At 50.8% G+C, this 23,844-nt stretch overlaps 1 protein-coding gene across 1 annotated transcript in view; it reads left to right on the top strand.

Moving 5' to 3' along the window:
* CLMN (calmin) overlaps nt 1–21,413 on the top strand; it is a 48,750-nt gene extending 27,337 nt beyond the window's left edge. Inside the window, exons 7-15 of the mRNA XM_025869180.1 lie at nt 1,542–1,732; nt 3,614–3,807; nt 5,515–5,597; nt 9,348–11,006; nt 14,551–14,747; nt 18,438–18,498; nt 19,120–19,190; nt 19,637–19,733; nt 21,195–21,413. Of these exons, the coding sequence (XP_025724965.1) occupies nt 1,542–1,732; nt 3,614–3,807; nt 5,515–5,597; nt 9,348–11,006; nt 14,551–14,747; nt 18,438–18,498; nt 19,120–19,190; nt 19,637–19,733; nt 21,195–21,359 (2,718 nt within the window). The 3' untranslated portion in view covers nt 21,360–21,413. The remainder of the gene's footprint in view (nt 1–1,541; nt 1,733–3,613; nt 3,808–5,514; nt 5,598–9,347; nt 11,007–14,550; nt 14,748–18,437; nt 18,499–19,119; nt 19,191–19,636; nt 19,734–21,194) is intronic.
* Nucleotides 21,414–23,844: the final 2,431 nt, after the last annotated feature.

Below are 23,844 nucleotides of genomic sequence, written 5' to 3'. Positions count from 1 at the left end.
CCCTTGGGACTTCGAGAGTTACATATTCGGAAAATCATTTTGTTGTAAAAGTGTTACGAGAACCGGGGAAATACTGCTAACCACAAATTGAGTTTGGAGTTACTTTCAGAAATGACTGGTGCACAGCAGACAGTTAAGGAGCCGGTCTGAAAGATGGCTGCGGGAAGGGGCATGCGTGAGAGTGAGACTCTGCTCTCCATCCTTGGCAACTTCAGCCTGAATTTGGAAATGCAGATTTTATAGGGAAGGACAGGATCTGTGGCTGGAGTCTGAAGGTGGGGCATTTGAAACAAGCACAAGTTCTTGCCCCCAGATAGGAGGGGAGCAAGCTGACATTTTGTCCTCTAAAATCCCCTCTTCTGAAATAGAAAGTCGTGGCTCATATTTGAATTGCCCTGCCAAGAGTAATAGTGACTTGCCTGGAGGTGATTTGCTGGGGCTTTTGTCTCAACGCTTGTGTTGCTGAGAGGAATGTGCACAAACAAGGTTTACGGACAACAGACCCAGTTCCGTGTGAGCCTTGAACTTAAAGAAACCAAACGCTGTGTCTCTGAGCCTCAGTTTCCACATCTGTAAAATGGGAGCAGTGGTCAGCTATGTGGGAAAGCCCTTTGTCAACTGTACAGTGTTACCTACAGGCTTCAGTTACTAATGTCTCTTACTAAACTCTCCAATCAATGCTGAAAACATCCTGAAAATGTGTCCAAAGTCAAGGCCTTAAATCTACCCCCGATCTTCATTCATTCATTCAGTAAATGTCTGTCGAGTTTCTCCCTATGTGCCAGGCTCTGCACACACAAAGTCCTGCCCTCATGACACTCTGGGACCTCAGACAAGGCAGTCCCATGTTATAGAGCCATGTGGTGCAGGTTCTGATCAAGGTATGAGCAGAGTGTTGTTAGAATGCTGAGCAGGAGCAACTGTCTCAGATTGGGGAAGGGAGTAAGGAAAACTTCCTGGAGGAAGTGATGCCAGAGCTGGGTTTTGAAGGATGAGTAGGAGTGCATTAGACTTTGCTGTGCATACAGATGACCTGGAGAAGGTGTTGAAATGCAGATTCTGATTCTGTAGGTCTGGGGAAGAGCCTGGGGTTCTGTATTTCTTGCAAGAGTTGCATGATAGGGGCCCTATTTCGGGTAGCCAGGAATTTGGTGATGGAGGAAAGGAACATCTAGGCAGCAGGACCAAGATGAACACAGGCATGGGGCTTGAAACAGTATCATGCATCCTAGGGCTGATAGGCCATGAGGGGAAAGGGGTAGGCGGAGGCAGGTCAGAAGACCTTGCAGGCGTGCATAGCCCAAGCACCAAAAGAGAGAGACTCCAGGAAGAGATAAGCTTCCCTGGGAAGTGTCTGCATGCACCGCAAGCCACATAAAACAGTCTGGCCATCATGGGTACTTTAGGAAGCGGCTTCTCCTTACGTAGAGAACCAATTGTGCATGAGCTGGTCCCTCCAGCCAGGCTCCTTGTGGCCTGGGGTCAGAGAAGGGTTTGCCCTGGGACTCTCTCCAGGGCCTGAAATGCCATTTTCCCTCCAGATTAAGGAGCTCACGGGCAATCTCAGCAGAAAGTCTCCATCTTCCAGCCTGTCACCTGGCTCGGGGGCCACAGACTCAGACTCTTCCTTCCCGCCCACGCCCACCACAGAGAGGAGCCTGGCGGTATCGGTGAAAGATCAGAGGAAGGCTATCCGGACCCTGCTGGCATGGGTGCAGAGGAAGACAAGGAAGTAAGCCATCGCGCCCTGTCCCCACCGCGCATGACATGCTGTTGTCAGGCAGGGGGGAAGGGGGCGGGGGGCTTCCCTGGGTAGGGTGGGGCAGAAGAAGGGGGCACCAGCATGTATTAAGTTATGCGCCTGTCACTCCCTAGAGGCTCTGAGAGCAGACAGCACTGTACATTTTCAGTCTCTGCGCACACAGAGCTGTGTTTGCAGAATACTTGGTTTGCAGAAAACCGATAGGAAGACTGGAATACAAATCAAAGGGGCTTGGATCCTCATAACAGGTACATATTCATTGGTAAGCTTCAGGGGATCTTTCAGAGTCTGTACCCACTTAAACACTAGGAACAATAAAGGCGGTATCGTGCTCGGTCAGGTCCAGCCTTTCCAAAACCGAGACAGGTGACTCGGAGCAAAGATCCCGGGCTGCTGGGTGAGCCCATGCCAGCAGGCCAGGGCTCTCTGCAATTTTGTATCAGGTCTTTTACTGGCAGCCAGATGACAGCCCCTGGGGCCTGTGGGCCGTGGGCCATGGGCCATGGGCCGGGATGGCTGGAAAGTTAGGCCACGTGTGATGAGAGCCACACCACCGCAGGGCCACCCAGCTCTGAGGCGCACAGACTGGGGGCCTTCCCGGCACATCACAGGATGGTAACTTATCTTTGGCTGCCTTCCGGGACAGTCAGGATTAAGTGAAGCAAGCTCGTGAAAGCGCCTTCCACGGTCCCAGCACTTAATAAGCACTTACTCATCGGGTCCCTTCTCCCTGCTCTATGGAAATAAAAGATAAAAGAAGAGAGAGTTGGCTCTTTGGGTTTGGACCAAAGGGTCGAGCATGATAGAGTTGATGAACGTAAAAACCCCTCTCAGATGTGTTTTAAAAATAAATCAACCAAAAGAGAGCTCAGTGCCAGGAGGTAGGGCAATCGTCAAGGAGAAGAATTGTCCGGGGGAGGGTGGACCGGTTCAGTATCTCCCTCATGGCGGCGGCTGCAGGCCTGTACTTGACCGAGTGGTGTGGTACCCTCCGCCACCCCCACGGGAATGCCAGTGGAGAAATCCGGACAAGGTCTGTGGCTCAGAAGTCGCCCACCAATGTCAGGGTCCTGCTTTTGGTGATACGCTCAGCTGACAGAGGGGGAGCGAGGGAAGCTGGACGAATGGTATCAGAGGTCTGCGCACCTGCTTTTCCAGCTTCTGAGGAATCTCAAGCGATTTCTAAATAAAACTGTCTTTTCAAAGAGGTCAGTGACCGCAGTTGGAAGATGGGTGACGTCTCTGGATGGATCCTAAAGGAAATTAGTGCCTGGCAGGATTATGTATCTTTGTCCCTCACTTGTAAATTGTTAAGGTTATTGATATGCATAATGACATTGGCGGCCACTTAGTCGGTGGCTTGTGTGTGCCACGTGGGCAAAACCTAACACTTCCCCCAATAGCCACCAAGAGGTCGTAGGGAGATGGTCCTCATTGTACAACTGAGGAGCTTGAGGGCCAGAGAAGATACGGGGCTTGCCTCAGCAAGGCCGCAGCCCTGGGAACGCACAAGGGGCGGCCAGGATGTGACCTTGGGTTTTGACCCTCACTGCAACGTGCACGGTGTGGAGAGTCGCTCCTTTGTGTGTCTGGGAATCTCGGAGCATAAGCTCCTATCCGCCTCTGGGTGCAAATTACACCTTTCCTGTTCTATGATTCTAGATTATTCTGACATTATTCTGTTTCTTTGGAAATGGAGATCTGGGTGGTTCAGCACCACTCTCCTGGGACCCAGGGCCTTGCGAGTTGGCCGCTCGGGGGCCCGCGAGTCTGCCGCGTATGGGCTCCTCACTGGGGAGGGGTGTGCGTTTCCTGACCCGCGGCGTGGCCGGCGTGGCCACTTTGCTGCAGGTATGGCGTGGCAGTGCAGGACTTCGCGGGCAGCTGGAGAAGTGGGATGGCCTTCCTGGCCGTGATCAAGGCCATCGACCCCAGCCTGGTTGACATGAAGCAGGCCCTGGAAGACTCCATGCGGGAAAACCTAGAGAAGGCTTTCAGCATCGCGCACGAGGCCCTTCACATCCCCAGGCTTCTGGAGCCAGAAGGTAGTGCTCATTCTCTCTTTCTCTTGCTTACTTGTTAATAATTTTTGTGACATAGGGAACATGCTGTGCATGTAGAAAAATTTGGAAAATACAGAAAAATCTAATGAAGACATGTTTATATTTCCTATGTCCCTACCCCTTAGTATTTGTCTATGCATCTCATGGCAATTTTTTTACGTAATTGAGATCATTGGTGCACCAATGATCTGTGCATCTCATGACAATTTTTTTACGTAATTGAGATCATTGGTGCACCTATATAGTTGACCCTTGAGCAACTCAGGGGTTAGGGGTGCTGACCGCCCACCGCACTTGGAAATCCACGTATAACTTCCGCCCCCCTAGAAACTTAACTACCAGTAGCCTACTTTTGACTAGAAGCCTTACCGATAACATGAACAGTTAATTAACACATTCTGTATGTATGTTATATGTATTATACACTGTGTTCTTACAGTAAAGTAAGCTAGAGAAACGAGAATGTTAATAAGAAAAACATAAGGAAGAGAAAATACACTTACAGGACTGTACCATATTTTTTGGGGAAAAAAAAAAAATCGTATGAGCAGACCTGCCCAGTTCAAACCCACCGTTGCTCAATGGTCAGCTGTGGTTTTGTATTTTACTTGTTTAAATTAAGTTTCTTATTTTATATTATTTATTTATTTTTTTAAGATTTTAGTTATTTGACAGAGAGACACAGAGAGAGAGGGAACACAAGCAGGGGGAGTGGGAGAGGGAGAAGCAGGCTTCCCGCGTAGCAGGGAGCCCGATGTGGGGCTCGATCCCAGGACCCCGGGATCATGACCCGAGCCGAAGGCAGATGCTTAACAACTGAGCCACCCAGGCACCCCAATTAAGTTTTTTATTTTAATTCCAGTATGGTTACTATACAGTGTCGTGTTAGTTTCAGATGTACAGTCTAGTGATTGGCAATCCTGTACACTGCTCAGTGCCCATCGTGATACCTGTGCTCTGCTTCCTCATCACCTGTCTGTCTTTTGCTTTTTTGACTTAGCATTGTAATTACGACAGCAGCGCTGAGCCTGTTGCTCTCATGTCTTCGTTACATATTTTTAATGGCTGCACAATGGCCCATCTCATGGGCATACCAAAATTCACTTAGGTCTCCTACCCCTGGTGGACACCGAGGTTGTTTTGGAAACAGTCACGTTTATATACAACATGCAGTGGCCATCTTACTGGAAAGAGCTCAGTGTGCATCCCACCTGATGTTCTCCTGGACCAGATGCCATCTGTGGAATACCAGAGTGGGAAGGAAAGTGCACACCTTTTTAAGGCACTTGGCTATCTGTCCGATTGCTTTCCACGTGGCTTGGGCTGATATGGGACTCTCTCCAGCAGTGAAGAAGGGTCTTGATCAGCAGACTCGCTGATGGGGCCGGCAGTGAGCTGGCTGCTCCTGGAGGGGTGGGGGGGGGGGGGGGAGGGTATTCAGCAGGGAATAATGGACAGCCTTGGGAATGAGGAATTCTGGATTCTGCATCCCAGCTCCGCTCTTCATCAGCCAGATGTGAGACTGTAATCAAGTGATTCATCCCCTCTGGGTCTAAATTTCCTCAAATACAAAACAACAGAGAAAAAACATCAAAGGTCTTTGGGATTCTTCACCATCAAGCAGCCCTTGATCCTGTTTAAAAATCTCGTTGTTCGTCATCCTTCTAACTCCTGTGTCTCTCTTGACAGACATCATGGTTGACACGCCAGATGAGCAGTCTATCGTGACTTACGTGGCACAGTTTCTGGAACATTTCCCGGAGTTGGAAGCCGTATGTTTGTTTCCCTTACCTTCAGTGCAGAAAGTGTACATTTCCATCTGCCGGCCATCACACAAAGCTGGGGTTCAGGCCATGTTGCTCCGTGCAACGAGCAATAATAATCAAAACTGGATCTCGAGTCCCTTGAGCGTTGCCTTGGCACATTTTAATTTCAGAATCATAGATAAGGTGCTTTACATTTAAAAGCAGGATGGCAGGTTGGCCAGCCATACCTCTTGCAAATATCTTCCCATACCAAACTTCACTGAGATTGTCAAAGATGCTCGCTTGTCATATGGATGGGCTACCTGATCCTCTAGGTGTCCGATGGAACATTTGGGCAGTTCACCAAATTTTATCAGAGTGTGCAAAATGATTATAGACAATGACCGTTCAGAACCCTCTTATTTTCAGAATCCCAGACTGTACTTGGAGCAGAATCAGACCTTTCAGAAGTTGTCAGGCTCCACTGAACATGCACCCACCCCGGGCCCAACCTTGAGATGATTTAGTGATAGCAACAATGTAACAGTAGATCTCTATTGAATTCATTGGTAATTTACCAAACACCTACGCTTGCTCAGGGGGACTCAGCAGGAAGCTGGATAGATGAGGTCCCTGACCTCCTACAACTTTGTTCTAATAGACAAAACAGTTAACAAGTGAGCAAACACAGTCTAGATGTCCAGATTGTGGTTAAGTACTAGATAGAAGCAAAATAAGCATGAAGACCTAATGCTCACAGGGGGAGCGGAGCTGCGCTTGGAGCCGGAGGCTGGTCAGGTCAGTGCTGTGTGTATCTCCAGGCTGACTGCCCCTCCAGTTCGACATGGCTCCACGTCATTATCCTCGTGTTATAGATGAAGATACGGACAGTCAGAGAAGCTTAAACACCACCCCAGGATCACAGCTACCGAGAGACCTCAGGTCTCTGTGACTCCTCAGTTCTGGCTCTTAGATCCCTTACAGCATGTGGCTGAAACTGAGGCCCCATTTTGTGCGGCTCTGAAGAGCCAGATGGAGTCCTCCTATGCTGTGGCTTTCATTTTTTCCCTTCCTGTGTGTGTGTGTGTGTGTGTGTGTGTGTGTCCCATCTGTCCTTACACCATAGATCACTTCCCAGGGTGCTTTAAAAGCAGAATTCTTGGGGCTGGAATGGCGGTTCTGCCACTTAAAGCTCTGTGACCTTGAGCTGCTTACTTAACATCTCTGATATGTATCATCTGTGAAATGGAAATACTACCCACATTTCAGTGTTGTGTGAAGAATAAATGGATGATGTCAAGTACCCAGTCTTCTGCCTGCCACGACAGTTGATGCTCAGCAAAGGGTGGTGATGATGATTGTTTTGTAATTCAGTTTTCTCTGCCCATCACTAAATTCTGAGATGCTAAGCACGAGGACCTTTATGAGCCCTGAGCTCTTAAGCTGTAGGCCGAGTTTGAAATCAACTGAATCTTACGGTATCTGTGTGAGTCAAGGTCATAGCCAAGATTCGGCAAATCTGACACTTGGACCTCCCCAGTGCTGGGGTCAGAGACTAGGGCTGGGAGGAGAGAGATTGAATGGGATAGGATACCTGGAAACAGTGGTCCTGAATCACAGAACACACTGCATCACTGCAGAACTGACCATATACCTCCTCAAGGGAATACAGATGGGAAGTCCCAGCTAATCTAGACGCCCACTCAGCTGTTCCTTAACAATTCAGCTGAATTTAGTTCATTTTACTAAACCTTCGGTAAGCCCTGGTCAGCCATGTGCCAGACACTGTGCCTAGCTTTATGGCCCAACATATGGTTTTATTTGGGTAAATGGATCACATACACTTGGAAAGAATGTGTCTTAGGCAGTGAAAGAATTGACATTTTTTAAATACTGATTAGATTGACTTGGTTAATATGCTCTTCTAGTATTCTGTACACCTACTGATTTTTTTTTCTCCTTTCCCTATCATTTAGTGTGAGGGGAAAATGTTAAAAATCTCCTTAGTGGTTGTGGATGGGTTTCTCTTCTTAGTTCTGTCAGTTTTCGCTTTCTGATGTTGACCTATGCTATAAATGCATACACATTTAAGATTGTCATATCTTCCTGATGACTCAATCGTTGTATTTTTCTGCCGTTTCAGTCTTTGTCTCAAAGTATACTTTGTCTGACAGGAATATGACCATACCAGCTTTCTTATGATTAGTGTTTACATGATGTATCTTTTTCCATCTTTTCCTTCCAGTGTATGTGTGCTTATATTTAGAGCAAGTTTCTTGTAAACAGTGTATAGCTGGGTCTTGTTTTTTATCCATTCTGACAAGAATTAGTGCATCATTTTATTAGTGTATTTCTCAACTATTGACATAGATTTAATCTACCATCCTGATTTTTGTTTTTCATTGGTCCTATCATGTGATCCTTTGTCCTTCCTTTTTTTTTTTTTTTGATTATTGATTATTTTTATTTCCATTTTATCTCCTCCATTGGCTTTTTGGCCACATCTCCTTGTTTTATCTTTGCAGTAGCTTCAGTGGGGATTATAATACTCATCTTGAACCCACTTTAGTCTACCTTGAATTGTTATACTGCTCTAAGTAAAATGCATAGTGTATGCATTTTTATGTATGTAACAATGTAATTCCATTCTCTTCTCTGTTCCTTTGTGCTATTATTATCATTTACTTTACTTCTATATGCGTTTTAATCTCCAGTGCTTTGTTATTATTATTATTGCTTTAAATAGGAGACTTTTTAAGAAAAATTTTTAAATAGTCTTTTATATTGACCATATAATTACCATTTGGGGTACTTTTCATTCCCTCCTTCAGATCCAGGCTTCTGTCTGTGGTCATTTCCCTTCAGCCTGGAGAGCTATCTTTGTATTTCTTGTAGCCTTGGTTACTTTTGGAGTCTTTTATTTGCTAGTGCTAACCCTTGGTCATATTTGAGTCTACTTCTAATGATTGTTGTTTCTCTTGATTATGGGTCTCATTTTCCTGCTTCTCTATGTCTTAAAATGTTTTATTTTATGCCAGACCTTGTATATGAAAGAATAGTAGAGATTGAGATAGCCAGTATTTTTACCCCAGAGAACGTAGCCTTTTTCCAAACTAGGACCTGATTGAGGAGCTGATTGTTTTGACCTTCCCAGGAGTCGATAACAGCTACACTGCAGTTTTATTTAATGTCAACCGCCTCATTTCAAATTATTTTAGGATGAGGTCAGTCGACTCTCTCCACCAGTACACCGGGAGCCTAGCATTGCAATACCACCAAGATTGCTCTCTGCTTTTCAGCCCTGCTCTCAGCTGCTCTTACTTAACAGAAGTCCTGGTGTGGGAGAATTAGTATATGAAGACAACTGGTTTTGCATTTGGGGCCCTTCCATATTTAATCTCTCACACTTCCCCATGCAATCAATAAAGAATCGGCTAATCTTTCTTTAGCTTGGGTAGGTTCACTCTCCTATCCATACTCAGACTAGGCAATGGCCTGCCAGTCTGAAGTAGCTGACACTCACTTAGGAAGGGCTCATCCTTCTCTAGAGTTCAGTTCATTGAGATTTCTTTGCATCCATAGCTTTTAAAAACACATTTTTAACTTATCTGGTGTTTTCACATTTCAGCAGGAGCAACCATCTGTATCTCTTAATTAGAACACTTTGCATTAGTTCTGAAGTGGCTTTTTCCACATTGGTTTTTGTTTTATGAGAGGGGAATATACATCGTACTTCAGTACTCCTCTGATTTTGTGTTGCCCTATGTTTCTTTGCAGGAGGATTTCGTGGATTCCGATAAAGAAGGCCCTATCGAATCCACCTTTGTCCGCATCAAAGAAACTCCTTCTGAACAGGAAAGCACAGTCTTCCTTCTGACTGAAAACGGGGAGCGGGCCTACACCATTAACCATGAGGCCAGCCAACCACCACCCTCCAAAGTCTTTGTCTGTGACAACCCCGAGAGCGTGAAAGAATGCTTCCCCAGTGGTGTGTCCAGCTATGCAGTGTCAGACAGCTCCACTGAGTTCACGCACCAGATCATCGACCAGGCCCTCCAAGGCGTCCCAGGTAAGGCCAGCAGCACCAACGACCCATCTCCAGAATCTTCCATTTTATCATCCAAAAAGGATAGCCGGAGCTCCAACTCTTTGCCAGTCAAGAAAACTGTGCACTTTGAGGCTGACACCTACAAGGACGCTTCCTGCAGTAAGGACCCTCTCTACAGTCAAGACCTTCGCTTTGAAGGGAGCCCGAGAGGGACAAAGGACTCATTGCTGAAGCAGGGTGGGTACATCCTGGCAATTGAAACTGCCGAGGAAAAGCCGAAACAGGAGTCTCCGAAGATTTCAGAAGCAGCCTCTGATGAGTCCCCAGGTGACACCTCTTTGGTGGACGGTAAGATCAATCATTCACAGACTGCCCAGAGTTCTCCCTCCTGGAACGGGGAGCCGGAGGGTGCAGCCAGCCCCGGGGAGGAGAGTCGTCCCCTTTCACATCTCGCGGACAACACTGTTATGGCCGATTCCTTGGAGATCAAGGTCAAGCTGCTGACCGTAGAAGCTATGGGTAAGGAAGACTATTTTGAAGGCATTTCTTTAAAAGCCTCTAAATTTAGCAACGACCTAATAGATTTTGCCTCGACCAGCCAGGCTTTCAAGGCGGTTCCTTCGCCTCATGAGAAAAAAACAGTGGAGGATGAGGTTTTGGAGGATCAGGCTGAGAAACCGGGGAAGAGGAGAAGTAAATCTGCGCACCAGAGGAAAGATTCGGATGAGTCCCCAGAGAGGCCCGACAAGCTTGAACCTCACAAGGACCCCAGGCAAGAAGACCAAGGCTATTCTCTGGCCCCAGGGCAGGCACCTGCGGATAAGAAGCCAGAGGTGTACGAGAAGCCCAAGCGTAAGTCCGCGCGCCGCCGTTGGTGCGAGGACAAAGGGGAGCCTGCGGGCCCGCAGGGGCCGGAAGGAGAGGTGCCCTCCGAGCCGCCGAGCAGCAGCGTCAGCCTGGAGACCCTGCGCAGTCGCAGTGAGGAGGGCCTGGACTTCAAGCCCTCCCCGCCGCTGTCCAAAGTCTCCGTCATTCCCCACGATCTATTCTACTACCCGCACTACGAGGTGCCCCTGGCTGCGGTTTTGGAGGCTTATGTGGAGGGCGCAGAGGATTTGAAAAACGAAGCCCTGGATCTCGAGGAGCCGGAGGGCTATCTGTGTGACGTGGGGGCCAGAGACGAAGCCGAAGAGGTCGCGGTGTCTCGGAGCACCTGCAGCTTCTCGGGGCTGGGCGAGGACGTCCCCGAGGCCAGCGACCCTGCGGCGCCTTGTCCTAAGGGACGTGCGGAGAATGCCAGACCGGCCTTGGAAACCGCTGACCCTTCCCCACCAGAGGACCACCAGCAAGGGGAGGCCGAAGACAGTTCCCCTGTGGAGAGCCAGCAGGTACTTGGTCGCGGGTTCGGGAACCCTGGGCCCTGCACAGGGATGCTGCTCTTCTCCCTCCATAAAATAGGGAAGCAGAAGCTTCCCTCACAGGCAGCCCGGGGCCAGAATTTAAGGAGGCACTCACTCGGGTTCGGGCAAGGACAGGGCTGGCACCCTTCGGCACTGCCCAGATTTTGTACCTCGGGGGCCTCCCTGGCCTCCCCGCAGCCCTGGCCCTCCCCACAAGGGGGCCAGGGGATGGCATGAGGTCATGTTTGAGGGCCAGGGTAGTAGGAGCAGTAATCACTGTCCACGCTACTCGTAGCTACATCTCGTGCACACTCCGCAAGCCTTAGCCCCGCCTCCGGCAGCAGCCTGAGGAAACCAGTGAGCTCACATTTGACTCTGGCCTTGATTTTTGAAGGTTGCCTGTTGATACAGTTATCTGGCTCCTGTGCTTAGAAGTGGGGAACACGCACTTCTGAGTTCTAGCAGCTGGGCACACACTTGGCCACCACTTGGTCCCATCTGCCTGGCCCAGCAGCTCGACCTCCTCCTTCGCTGCCCTCCAGCCAGGCCAGCTTCCCCCTGGCTCTCTGGCACCCCACATTCTGCTCCGCCCGCCTCGTGCTTCACTTGGCGAACACTGACACCTTGCAAAGCCCAGTGCCAATGACACCTCCTCCCAGGAGCCTTCCCAGCCTCTCCCCAGGCAGAACAGTTGCTTTCTCCTCGATAGCCGGTGACACGTGACAGCTCTCTACCCTTCCGCTAGCCTGGTGTGGTGGGTTGTGATTTTCCCTCCCAGCAGAAGAGTGAGCAGTTATTTGTGTATGAATCTTCGGACTCTGGAGAGCAGCCTGGCAAGGCTTGCGGTGGAGAAGCAAAGGTGGCGGGGTTGCGTGATGGCTTGGGGGTGTAAGGCGAACACCTTAGGGTAAATTCAAACACCAAGATCAGGAAGATCCTCTGGCTCACAGCAGGGGAGAGTCAAGCCTGAGGGAGGGGCTGAAAGGTGCTCAGGACAATGAGAAATCCTTGCACCTGGAGGGCTGCCAGAGCAAGGGACACTCTCAGCTTTAAAAGACATGTAGGATTTAGGGGCGCCTGGGTGGCTCAGTCGGTTAAGCGTCTGCCTTCGGCTCAGGTCATGATCCCAGCTGGAGTCCTGGGATCGAGCCCCACATTGGGCTCCTTGCTCAGAGCAGTGAGTCTCCTTCTTGTCTTCCTCTCCCTCTCTGCCTGCTTGTTCTCTCTCTCTCTCTCAAATAAATAAATAAAATCTTAAAAAAAAAAAAAAAAAGACATGTAGGATTTAGATAGGCCAGAAATGGTGGCTTGGTCTGGTGGGTTCGCCAACCCCAGAGAACGCACTGGGTGGAGCAGAATTCTCAGACAGTGGCAGCCTAGAAGTCAGTGTGGCAGGACCAATGCTCTGTCCATCTTTGGATGGAGAAGAGAGTGGGGTAGCTTTGCAGGTGCCATGACCCACCGGCCATCTGCCCCTTTTGCCCCCAGAAAGAAGAACCCAGTCCCGGGCCCCCACCCCCTCCCACCTGCTGTCTACCGACTTGCTGGAAGCCAGCCCAGCCAAACAGGCTCTTCCAGCAGGGGACCCCAAGATCCAGCGGGGTAGATATGGCCCTCAGATCAGGTCTTGGGGTCCCCAGGTTGGGGGGACCGTGACTAGAGTTACAGTAATTCTTGGCACTGTTAAGGAACAGAATATCTTTTAGGACAAAAGAAAGGGGGGTGGGACTGAGTAGGTAGCAGGAAGAAAGACTAAGTTGCATCTCTGCCCATCTGTACTATTTAAAATGGCTTATTAGCAGCTCACTTCCCCTCCCTGGGGCAGACTGAATGCTCCATGCAGAAATGCAGACGTGTCACTTTATTCTCCTCTGCTTTACAAAGAGAAAAGTCATTTTCCACAAGCAGGTGGTGTGGGTGTCTGTGCCCAGCTTGTGGACAGGTGATCTGGGATGTAGCCGGACGAGTCCTGGGCTGGGAATGGAATTGGGGGATGTAGATTTGAACCTACCTTACACCGAGCTAAGCATGAGCCCTTGGGGAGAGAGCTTCCGTTCCTGGGTAAAGTGTGCCACCATTTGCATCTCTGGGCTCTGACCTGCCTCCCCAGGCTCTCGCCCATCCAAGGAGCAGGCACCCCCCGCCCCACTCCCAAGCACACCTGGTCATCAGCCCCCATGTGTAGCCCTAGTAGTCCTGTGGGTGAGCGGGGGGCTGGCTTGTGGCCCAGGATGACAGGTGAGGTCTCAGAGTCTTGCCTCCTGGAAGACAAGACGACACGGGAACATTTCTCCAATACCTGGCCCTCCTTTAAATTAAAGTAAAGAAAAGAAATGGAAAGAAAAGTCTTCCGAACAAGACTAGAACATGGAACCTTTCTTCTTCTAGTCTTTGAAAACAACTCCTCTTCTCTTTTCACGTTTCAGAAAAGGTAGCATTGGCCCATGGATGACGGGGAAAGGACTGGCATTTCAAATTGCTAGAAGCATTTTTAGTTCCTGCAAGGACCTTTGTTCTCCTGGGGTGCATGGGACTGGCCGCTCTAATCCTCACATTCCAACACCTGTTGAGCAGGTTCTTTCAGCCCCTGAAGGGACTCAGAGGTGGCTCTAACAATCCCCAGGCTTCTTGGCTTCTTTTTTTTTTTTTTTTTTTAAGATTTTATTTATTTATTTGACAGAGAGAGAGCACAAGCAGAGGGAGCGGCAGGCAGAGGGAGAGGGAGAAGCAGGCTCCCCGCCGAGCAGGGAGCCCGATGTGGGGCTCGATCCCAGGACCCCGGGATCACGACCTGAGCCGAAGGCAGACGCTTAACTGACTGAGCCCCCCAGGCGCCCCTGCTTCTCGGCTTCTTAATTTCACTCGGGAGCATTGCCGATGGGCTTCACAGTGCCCGGTGTGGACAGTGGTCAAAGAATCTTCCTCATCAAGTAAATGCTAGCTATGTTGCCCTCTGAGCCACCAAAGGCACAGTGAAGCTGTCATTCCAAAGCCATAGGTTTGCATGTTGTGGGTACCTCTCCCAGCTCAGGGGCCCTCTTTGCACCTGGTGGCCCACCTGGCTTCCAGGATTCACTCCTCTGTTTAAACTGGATGATGGTTGTGTGAAGGGTCCCACCATTGCCCACTGTACAGGGCATCCTTCATGGGAAACCCTGTGGAGTAGTGACAGAAGACTGATGATTATTATATCCATTGGACAGACAAGGAGAAGAGGGTTTGAGAAATAAAGTCAGTTGGGTAAGGTAACTAACTCAGCCAGGCTTTGAAAGCAGATCTCAGTGACTCTGAAACCATGCTGTTTTTACAGTCTGTGGCCTTTGCACTCTGCCCAGGGAGCCCGAGCGCGGGTGGGTTTGTCTTCCACGGCAGGCCGTGCTGGAAGGACTCCCCGGGAGGGCCAGAACTGGAGGGGATGCCCTAGCTTCCTGGACTGCGGGTGGAGTGGAGCACTGCCGGGGGGGGGGGGGCGTCACGCCCTGGGCCTCGCAGTATGAAATGCTGACTTGTATTCGGTTGTCTTGTCCTTAAGTCACAGGAATTCGGAAACTCGGGAAACTTAGCAAACTCTTTAGAAGAAAAGGTAATGGGAGAATCGATCAGCAGTAAAAAAAAGGAGAAAAGGAAGCATGTGGGCCACGTAGAAAGTTCAATATTTATAGCACCCGGCACCATCCGATCCTCAGATGACCTAGAAGAAGACCCTGGCGACCACAAAGTCCTCTCCAGGTATTTTGTTACTATCTTCTTACCCTAGAGACCGAGCTAGAGAGTTACTCCCTGAACTCATTCCATTCTTGGTTTCTGATTTGGGCGGGGGCCGGGGGCGGGGGCGGGACACAGAGGGGTGGAACCGGACAGCAAGGGAAACACAGGTTCGTACAAAATTCATCTGGCCGATGGGTCCTTTGCCAGAATCAGAAACAGATTCATGCTCCTCCTCTACACCCGAGCTCCCCCGCCCTGCCCAGACCCGCTCACACGCCGAGCGCTAGATGGGCATGAGGCCTGCCTTCTCCCCACTCCGAGGACCTTTGGGCGGAAGCTGGAAGTGGGCAGCAGAAGCAGGGTTAGGTGTGGGCCGTGGAACGTTACAGACTCGGAAGCTCTGCGGCCGCCCCCCCCCGACAGCCACTGGGTCGAGAGCACGCCCCGCCGTTTACGAGCAGCTCACCGAATTCGAAGGAATGTGCTACGTATGACCTGTCATCACCGTCACACAGGAGCCGGGCATTAATGACGCGGCTTCACGCATGAGCCGGGGTCCAAGGGAGTAAGGATGGTTGATCTATCTCAGAGGAGGAGGAAGTGGGGAGGATGGCGGGCTTTAACTGATGTCCAGGAAGCTGGTCGTGCACATCGGCTCTGTCACTCCCAAGGGCTCCGCGTGAGCCAGATTTGTCCCAGGGAGAACATCCAGCTGCTGAATGGCAGGTCCTGGTTTCTCCTCATCATCCCTCACCGCCACAGTGGTCACTGTTTAACTTGCCCTCATGCGTTCAAGCGTTTCCCGTACGTTCCCTCATTGATGGGCGCGGCAGCTCCCGAGGCAGGTTAGGAGGGACTGTGCATCAGCACGGTGGGCACAGAGGCTTGGGCGGCGCCTCGCAGCCTGGGGGACGGCAGAGCTGGGGTCTCGGACTCAGACCTGTCAGACGCCGTGACCCACATTCTCCCCATGACCCCTCCTTGCCTGCGGTGAGCCACACCGGCTGCAAAAGGGAAATTGTTGAGATCAGCATGTGGGGAGCGAAGCGGGGAGAAGCCAGTGCAGGGGGACCTGGAGGAAGGGCTGGTGGAGGTCCTGCTTTCCGTCTCCCCTCTGCTCTGCCTCTGCACCTACACTACAGGGGACAAAAGGAGACTTTTGGGGGCGCCCAGGTGAGGGGCAAGGCACGATGGAACACTGCCGCCCACGTTGCCCTTGAGTCCAGAGTCCCTCTCCCTGCAGAAACCTGGTCGTGACCGTCCAGCAGACATCCATGGCTTAGCAGGCAGGTGCCCAGGCCCCCGTCTCCTCCACCCCAGCTCAGGCAGGGGCCTCTGGTCGTTTAGTTAAGCTGGCAGTGCTCCGTGACCAGTCACTCTGGGAAGAGGTCAGCCGCAGTGGTGACACGGGCATGGTCCCGGCCCCCAGGGGCTCGGGCAAGCGGAGGGAAGGCGCACCATGTTGTTTGAGCTCTGCACGGAGGGATCTCAGCGTTTGGATTTGGGAGCGGGAGAGAAGGCATCCCGGGTGGAAGGGACAGCCTGAGCAAACAGCAGGCAAACAGGACACGTTGGCTGGATGTGAGGGGGTCGGGGAGAAGCAGGGGGAGCGTTGGGGGATTGAGCATCTTGGACACCAGCTGCATCCAGCCAGCCGTGCCTGCCAAACCCGTCCCCATGCAGATGAGACAAAGCCGGTAAATGTTGAAAAGGGAGCGTCATCTTGGTGTGTGTGGGAAGGAGGCCCAGTTGACTTTTCCCATCCAACCGATCTGCACACGGATCTGTGGGGAGCGGGCAGCATCACCCCTCTCGCAGCTCCTTTCCGGGCTCATCCATGTCCCCTCTTGGTCACCTCTGCCCTCCTCCCTAGCCTGCCTCGCCCCTTGGCCTTCGTTGAGATCCCTGAATGCCCCCCAAGCTCCTTTGCCTTTGAGGACCCTCTGTCCCTTGCCCGTTCCCTGTCTTGCTTCGCTGGGTTTCAGCTCCACTCCCACTTCCTCCAGGCACCCTTCTTGGATTCCTGCGGGCTATTTTTAATCCCCCTCTGTGCGTGCTCACAGTCCTGCTCTTTTCTTCACAGCATTTCTCAAAACAGTTCATTTCTCTGATCATTTGTGTAAGGCTGTCTTTATCATTGACTGTCCCCCAAGTTGGTGAGGCAGCTCCCTGGAGGCAGGGAGGGCGCAGCCCTGGCATTTAGCACCACCCCCAGCTCGCAGCCGGCCTTTAACAAAAACACTTTGGGTGGATGAATAAATGAATGAAGCGCTCTCTCAGGCTGTGGTGGGTGGGCTCCTGAGGAGCCGGGCCCTCAGCGCCGGGCCCAGTGCCTGGCACACAGTCTCAGAGAATGAGATTCAGGAGGGGCACCTGGATAAGTCTCCTGCAGATGGTCCTAGAACACAGAAACCACCCACAAGGAAGTACGCCGAAAAAGAGAGGGCGGGAGGAGAACAGGAGCCCTTCCTGATGTGGATGTGCTTTTTAACTAGAAAGTACTATAAGCAGGTGGGGCTTACCCGCGTCTCCAGGTACCCCCCGGGAATTGGCACAGTGTTGGGTCCCACACACCTGAGGCTCTGTTTCCTTTGTGGTGCATTTTGTCTGTTTGTTTCTGTGCTGTGATACCTGCCAGGAAAACTAGCCCAGGCTCTGGACTGAGGGCAAGGACTGACGCTTCCCTGGGCTGCACCCAGCGCCTGGCACATAGTAGGAACTCAATACCTGTTAGCTGGAAACATGCCCAATGCACGGGAAGAGGTTGGTGACGTTGCGGGACAGCAGTGGGCAGGAATACCAAGGCTGCCCAGGATGAATTCCCTGGGAATAAACTCTTGGGTCAGATGCCTTTTTCTTGGATCCCCAGATGCCGCATGGTTAGGTCTGCCTTAAGGAAACTGAGATGACTGTCTCTGACACCCAACACCTCGTTCTCCTGTTGAGCGGCAAGACAGGGCCCTTGGGACCTGGAGTATACTGTTCTTACCGCCAGCGCCGCAGCTCCATGAAGTAGTCGGGGTAGGAAGGATGACCCATTTTACAGATGAGGAAAACTGATCAGAGACATAAAATAAGTGGCTCAGGTGGCCAGTTAATCAGGAGCCCAGGCTCCTGGCTGGGTATCTTTTGCCTCAGCCCTACATGAACCAGCTTTAGTAGATGACCAGAGGTACGTTCCCCATCAGCCTCAAAGATATGGTCAGAAAATTAGCTTCCTCATGCGGGAAAGGGAAAGAGGTGCCACACCCAAGAGACAGTCAGACGGCAGCATCATGCACAGAAAGGAGCACTAGAAAGGGAGTCCGGATAGCCGGCCTTAGCCCAGATCTGATATTAGCGTGCAGAGGACCTCCAGCAATTCCCGGATCTTGAGATGCTTGGAGAAGGACCTCCCTTCCTTCCCTGAAACCCTGAGACTTTGAAAAATATGTGGTCTGCTTTCAATTTAAAATTCTTCCTCAGTTTGTTTGTTTTTTTTTTCCCTTGTAGACGAGGCCATAGTGTGTCTCTAATACCCATCCCGTTATTTGTAAGCACACCCCAACCCAACGGGGCATACTGAATAAAATTTCTCCTTTCCGTTGCTGGGTCTGAAATCATAGCTTGCCTAGATCCGCATGTGGAGGACTCGGGATGGGGGTGACTGTACAGCTGAGCCACAAAGAGCTCTTGGTGGCAACCAATTTAAAACATGTGTTTGTTTTTCAGAACTAGTCACAGTGACTCCAGCATTTACATTCGACGACATACTAACAGGTCTTTGGAATCGGTTAGTATGTGAATTTCTTCTTCTTCTGCATGGCCCCTGCTAATCAGTTCATTTCCATCCTTCCTCCTCCTCAGCCCAGAGCTTTGAAATTACCGATGTGCAACAAATATACTTTTGGATAGAAGACAAGCAAATTCAAACCTTGTCGTTAAGCGTAGTCCGATTAGATGTCCAATTTGGGCAGTAGGGGATGTAAATAAATAAAGCGATGATCATAAAGCCCAAAGGCCTCTTTGTCGTAAAAAAAAAAAATGCACCCAAGACCCCCAACCCCACCCCAGCACACACACCCAGAAAGACTGCCCTCAAAGACAACAGTGCAACACTTAAATTAGCAGCTACTTAAGTAGCGCTGGGTGTGTTGGGACCCAAAGCACCGTGGTCCTCAACCTGATTCGGGTGGTAGGTGGTGACGCCTCTCTGGTTCACCAGGTGGGGGTTGGGGGGAGAGGGTAGAATACTGTAGATTATTAGTTTGATTTGGGAAACTAAATGTTTGCAATGTTGAGAAAAGCGCGGCATGCTCGGCTTTGTATGTTTAAAATCATTTTATTTTCTGTTTCAGAGATTTCATCTTTACTAATTGGGTTGCGGGGGTTTTGTTTATAAATTTCACTGTAGGATCATTTTAGCTATGTTCAATCAAGGAACGCAGCAGATCTGGATGACAGAAGAAACCGAACGTTAACCAGGTCGGTGGCTTTCCTCTCAGGTTTTATGGGGTTTATATATCTATATATCTAGATATATATAGATATATATCTATATATCTATATATATCTTTTTCTTTTTTAATTACGCGGTCTTATGGGGGTGGCTCTTCTCCAACTGTCCTTGGTTGATGGCTGTAGTAATTGTCTGCGATCGGGCAAGGAGATCCCTGCTCCAGAGCAAACGCATGGAAACTGAATATAAGCAGGAGGGAGAGTGGAAATTAATGGATGGGGGGGGGGGGGGGGGGGGGGGGGGGGGGCATGGTTCAGAAAATGCTTCCGCTTAAAGCCGGATTCGGGTCATGAGCCTGCAGCTGCCTTTTACACCATGCGGGGGTAGAGCCGGGCGGGAGAGATGTGATGCTGGGTGTGGTCTCCATGCGGTCGCCCCTGACCCCGTGTTTCGTTCTGTGTCACCACTGCAGGTACGATACTCAGAAGCTCACTGAGCTGATTTTACAGTTTTATGGCATCAGGGCAGACATGAAGAGGGAGTGCAAACACGCCAGGATGTCCATGAAAGTATTTCTTGCTGTTCGAGAACTAGATGGCCTAGTCTGATCCTGCTGAATCGCTATACTGCTGAATCTCAGCCCATGTAGAACACAGAAGCCCAGAGAAATCCCACAAACTCTGACAATCCTGAGATGCCCCTGTCCCTGTTAAAGTTACCGCATCCCTTAATTGTCTTGATTTTTTTTGTTTTTTAAATATTTGCCACGTGTTTCAGTTGGCTTGGAAGGACTTAGATTTTTGGAGTGGAAAATCCTCTCTGAATATTGCCCAACACCCGCGAGTGGGATCCCTAGAAGCCCGCCCCTCTGGCTTTTAAGAAAGACGCAAGACCTGTTTCCCTCCCCTGCCATAAAATGGAACTATTAATTCACATTGTCCACCAGGCGTGATGGACTCCCTAGGAAAGTAGCGCTTTTCACTTTTATGGGATCGAGACTTTGACAATTTAAACTAGAAGGTTGAGAAATGCAGTCATGCTCTGTAAAAAACAGCGTTTAAATTTTAAAAAGAAAGTTTTCAGAAAGAAAAATTCTGTCCATTGTCATACGCGAGTCAGTGTCTAGACCAAAAGGCAAACGTTTAATTCCCTGTTGGCCTCGCCTCTGTCTGCATCAGGAGACGATTCAGGGATGAGGTCGTCTCCACCGCACACCGCACACCAGATAACCCTAAGAAGCTTACACTCTAGGCTTCTATAAATGCAGCTTTAAGCAGAGGCCCCCAGCCCCTTTCCAATCAGATGATGCCCCCAACCCCTTCCTTGGTGGGAATTGGGAGCTGAGGTTGGTCACCACCACGCAGACCCTTCTGGGCTTTCTCCACCAAGCCAAAGCAAAATGTCACCTTGACACCACCTTCTGTAACACAAAAGAAGAAAGAGAAGTCTGACCAAAGTCAAATCTAGTCATTATCTTCAAGGTTCTGTTCCAAAGCCAAAAAACAGAAGCTTGGGGGTGGGGGTGGGGGGGCAGGGCATGCCTCTGTCTCTGTTTTTTAAATGATCTGCAATCAGGGAACTCTGTTCCTTCAGATGACTTATGACGTCCCCTCTGTTAGTGACAGATAGCAGAGTGCCGTCAGTATCCAGCTCTGCGTTAAGGACACTGTGGCATAAAGGAAGGTGTCCTGGACCGGGGATGGGGGGGCGGGGTTAGTCATTGTGTGGCCTTGAGCGAGCAAGCCACTGCACCCCGTGAGTCTCAGTATGCCCATCTGCAGAATGGGGCTGACCGCTTTGCCCTCCTAGGGTTGTGCGGATGAACTGAGCTCATATGAAAGCGCAGAGCTCTCCCGGGACCCTGGCCGTCCCCTTGGGTCGGCACATGCCCTGCAGGGCCTCTTGACCGGCTGGCTGGGAAGCCCTCAGCTCTCCAGTTGGGCAGTGAGGTTACGGGGGGGGCGCGGGGGCCATCCGCCCTGGGGACCCACTTGTAACTGCCTTGCCTGTGTCTTCCCTCCTGCAGGAAGGCCAACAACTCTGGTGAAGCCACGTTGCTGGAGAGCCAGAGCCCCCAGAGCGACTCTCTGACGCAGTTTGTCCAGCAGCCGGATATGATGTATTTTATTCTCTTCCTCTGGCTCCTGGTTTACTGCCTGTTGCTGTTCCCGCAGCTGGACGTCAACAGACTCTGAGGCGCATGTCTGCATAATAAAAACGACAGGCCCCTGACCAGGGGGCGGGAGCTCTTTCTACTTCACTTTATTCGGGTGCGGAGGGGGGCACCTGTGCAGACGGTGGAGGGCCTCAGGGAAAACAGCCCTCTCTCCCCGCTTCTCCACCTTTCCTTTCTGTCCTGTAAGTGCTGAGCATGCTTTTCCCTTCGGCTGTGTCCTCGACACTCAGGTGTGTGTTTGGCTGGATCGTTAGGTGGAGTTTGTTCCTGCGGGCCTTGCTTTGTCAGGTATGAAGCACCCTTGCTATTATTTAGCCATAATCTGGCTCGTAGCTCGTCCCCCGTGCAGGTTTTTAAGGTCCGGATGGACTCGATTGAGCTGCCTCTCGGAGGAGGGTCCTCCTGATGGGAAAGAGGGGCGATGCCCCACACAGGACCTCCACTGGGAAGAAAGCTGCCCCGTGTTCCTCCCCGGGGGGGGGGGGTTTGAGTGAAGGTGCTGGGTGTCCGTGCACCTGTCGTGTGGTCCGCGGTTGGTTATATCCGAGGGGCGCAGAGCTGCCGGCTCCAGGAGCCCACGTCCTGGAACGGCAAACCCGAGGAGGAAAGTGGGGGCTGTGTAGTGAGCTGCGGTGCACTTTCTGTCACCCTAGTTTTGGGGAGGGGAGGATGGAAATTCAGTTTTGCGTTGATTGGATTGAGGTTAAAGCTGTGATTTGCAAATGTTTTCCACCCGTGTCTTAGCCAGGGGAGAATCTAGATGGTACAGTAAAAGCCTCTGTGCTGATCTCCAGGGCTCCAGAGGGCACTGCCCAAGGCTCCTTAAAAGCCAGGAGGAGGAGTGCAGGAGTGGCTGGGCTCAGAATAAGTTCTGGCTCACACTGGAGCTGGGACGTCAGCATGGGCATCCTTTGTGGTCAGTCATAATGGGATTCTTTTTTTTCTTTTAAGATTTATTTACTTGAGAGAGAATGAGAGAGAGCACGAGGGGGGGAGGGTCAGAGGGAGAAGCAGACCCCCGCTGAGCAGGGAGCCCGATGTGGGACTCGATCCCGGGACTCCAGGATCATGACCTGAGCCGAAGGCAGACGCTTAACCAACTGAGCCACCCAAGTGCCCCCATAATGGGATTCTTGAGTAGACTTTTCTGGAAGGTACCCCGAGAAGTAGACCAGAGCAGACAGTTTGTGGGGAGACCTCCAGGCACCCTCCCATCTTCCTTCTGCCCTGTGCCACCCCCCCCCCCCCTTTCCCCCCAAGATGCAGGCCCTAGGGCCCTGGTATTGCTTCTAACTCCCATTGCCCTGCCCCTCCAAGCCTTACTCAAAAAATCACAAACCAGTAGGTCAGGAGGGGCCCTCAGACAGCCTCTGGGTCTGCCGAACCCAGAGAGGCAGAGCGGGTGGACCAAGGTCACACAGCCAACCAGGAACAGACTTGCAAAGGCACCCGTGCTGCCTGATGCCTGGTCCAGGGCTGTCCCCTCTTTAACGAAACTTGTGTTGGGCCCGTGAGTGTCCTGGGGGGGGGAAATAAAAAAGGTTAAATGATTAGATAAAAATGTCCTCATTGAAACAAAACCAAAATTTGGGGCCAGCTACAACCTTTGCTTTGCGCTCGTAAAGCATTCGCTTTCACGCTTGTCCCCTGTGACCTCTGGAGTGCCCTTGACCGCTGGGACAGCTCGGCCGCTGGTAATTGCTTCTGCTCCAGAACCCACGGCTCTCTCGGAGCAAGCCGAGAGGTGTGCTTATTTCAGGCAGTGGGTTTCAAGTTTACAGAATTCCAGCATGGCCAAAAGAATTTACATAGCACATTTGAATCGATGACAACCCAAATCCCACTCTGGTTATAGCCTGCCTTCTCTCCTTCTTGGTTCTTAGAACAAATCTGAGCCTTCCAAGTGGAAAGCTGTCGGGAGCTTGGAGCGGTTCCATCTTGAAGGCCAAACGTCCCGGGGAGAATGGGCTAATTAGTGAGTTCCCTGGCATCATTGAAGGCTCAGGGGTACAGAGAGTAAAGATGACGTGTGTGATATTTTATAACCCCGGACACCACGTGGTCTTTGCCTAGACTAGATGCTGGAAGAGCCAGGGAGGAGCCGACCGAAAACACGCGTCATCTCATTTTACGGGGCTAGACCTTGTTCAGAAAAATCTCTGCAGGCTGTTTCTCTCACCCATTACAACGTGTAATATTGTTTAAAACCACCCAGTGGCAAGATGCCTAAAAATCTTTTGGTTCCGGTTGGCTGTAAACAGATTTCTTCTTTAAAGGCAAAAAAAATTCCCAGTGGAGAATAGGCTTCTATGGAAGAGGAAGTTGGATATACAAGGTGGATGGAGAAGCCTACAGGACAGACCACCCAATGGCTTTGAATTTTTTTTTTTTAAGAATTGATTTTTAATTCTTATCCAAGTCATACATATTCATAGTTTATGAAGAAACAAGTACCATATGGCTTTTAATGAAAACTAGCAGTCCCCTAGGTCTGGTTTCCCTAG

The sequence above is a fragment of the Callorhinus ursinus genome, unplaced genomic scaffold (genome assembly GCF_003265705.2).
Source record: "Callorhinus ursinus isolate GAN/ISIS: 27379988/994484 unplaced genomic scaffold, GSC_fseal_2.0 scaffold8, whole genome shotgun sequence".
Lineage (NCBI taxonomy): Eukaryota > Metazoa > Chordata > Mammalia > Carnivora > Otariidae > Callorhinus > Callorhinus ursinus.
This window is presented reverse-complemented; position numbering and strand designations above follow the sequence as displayed.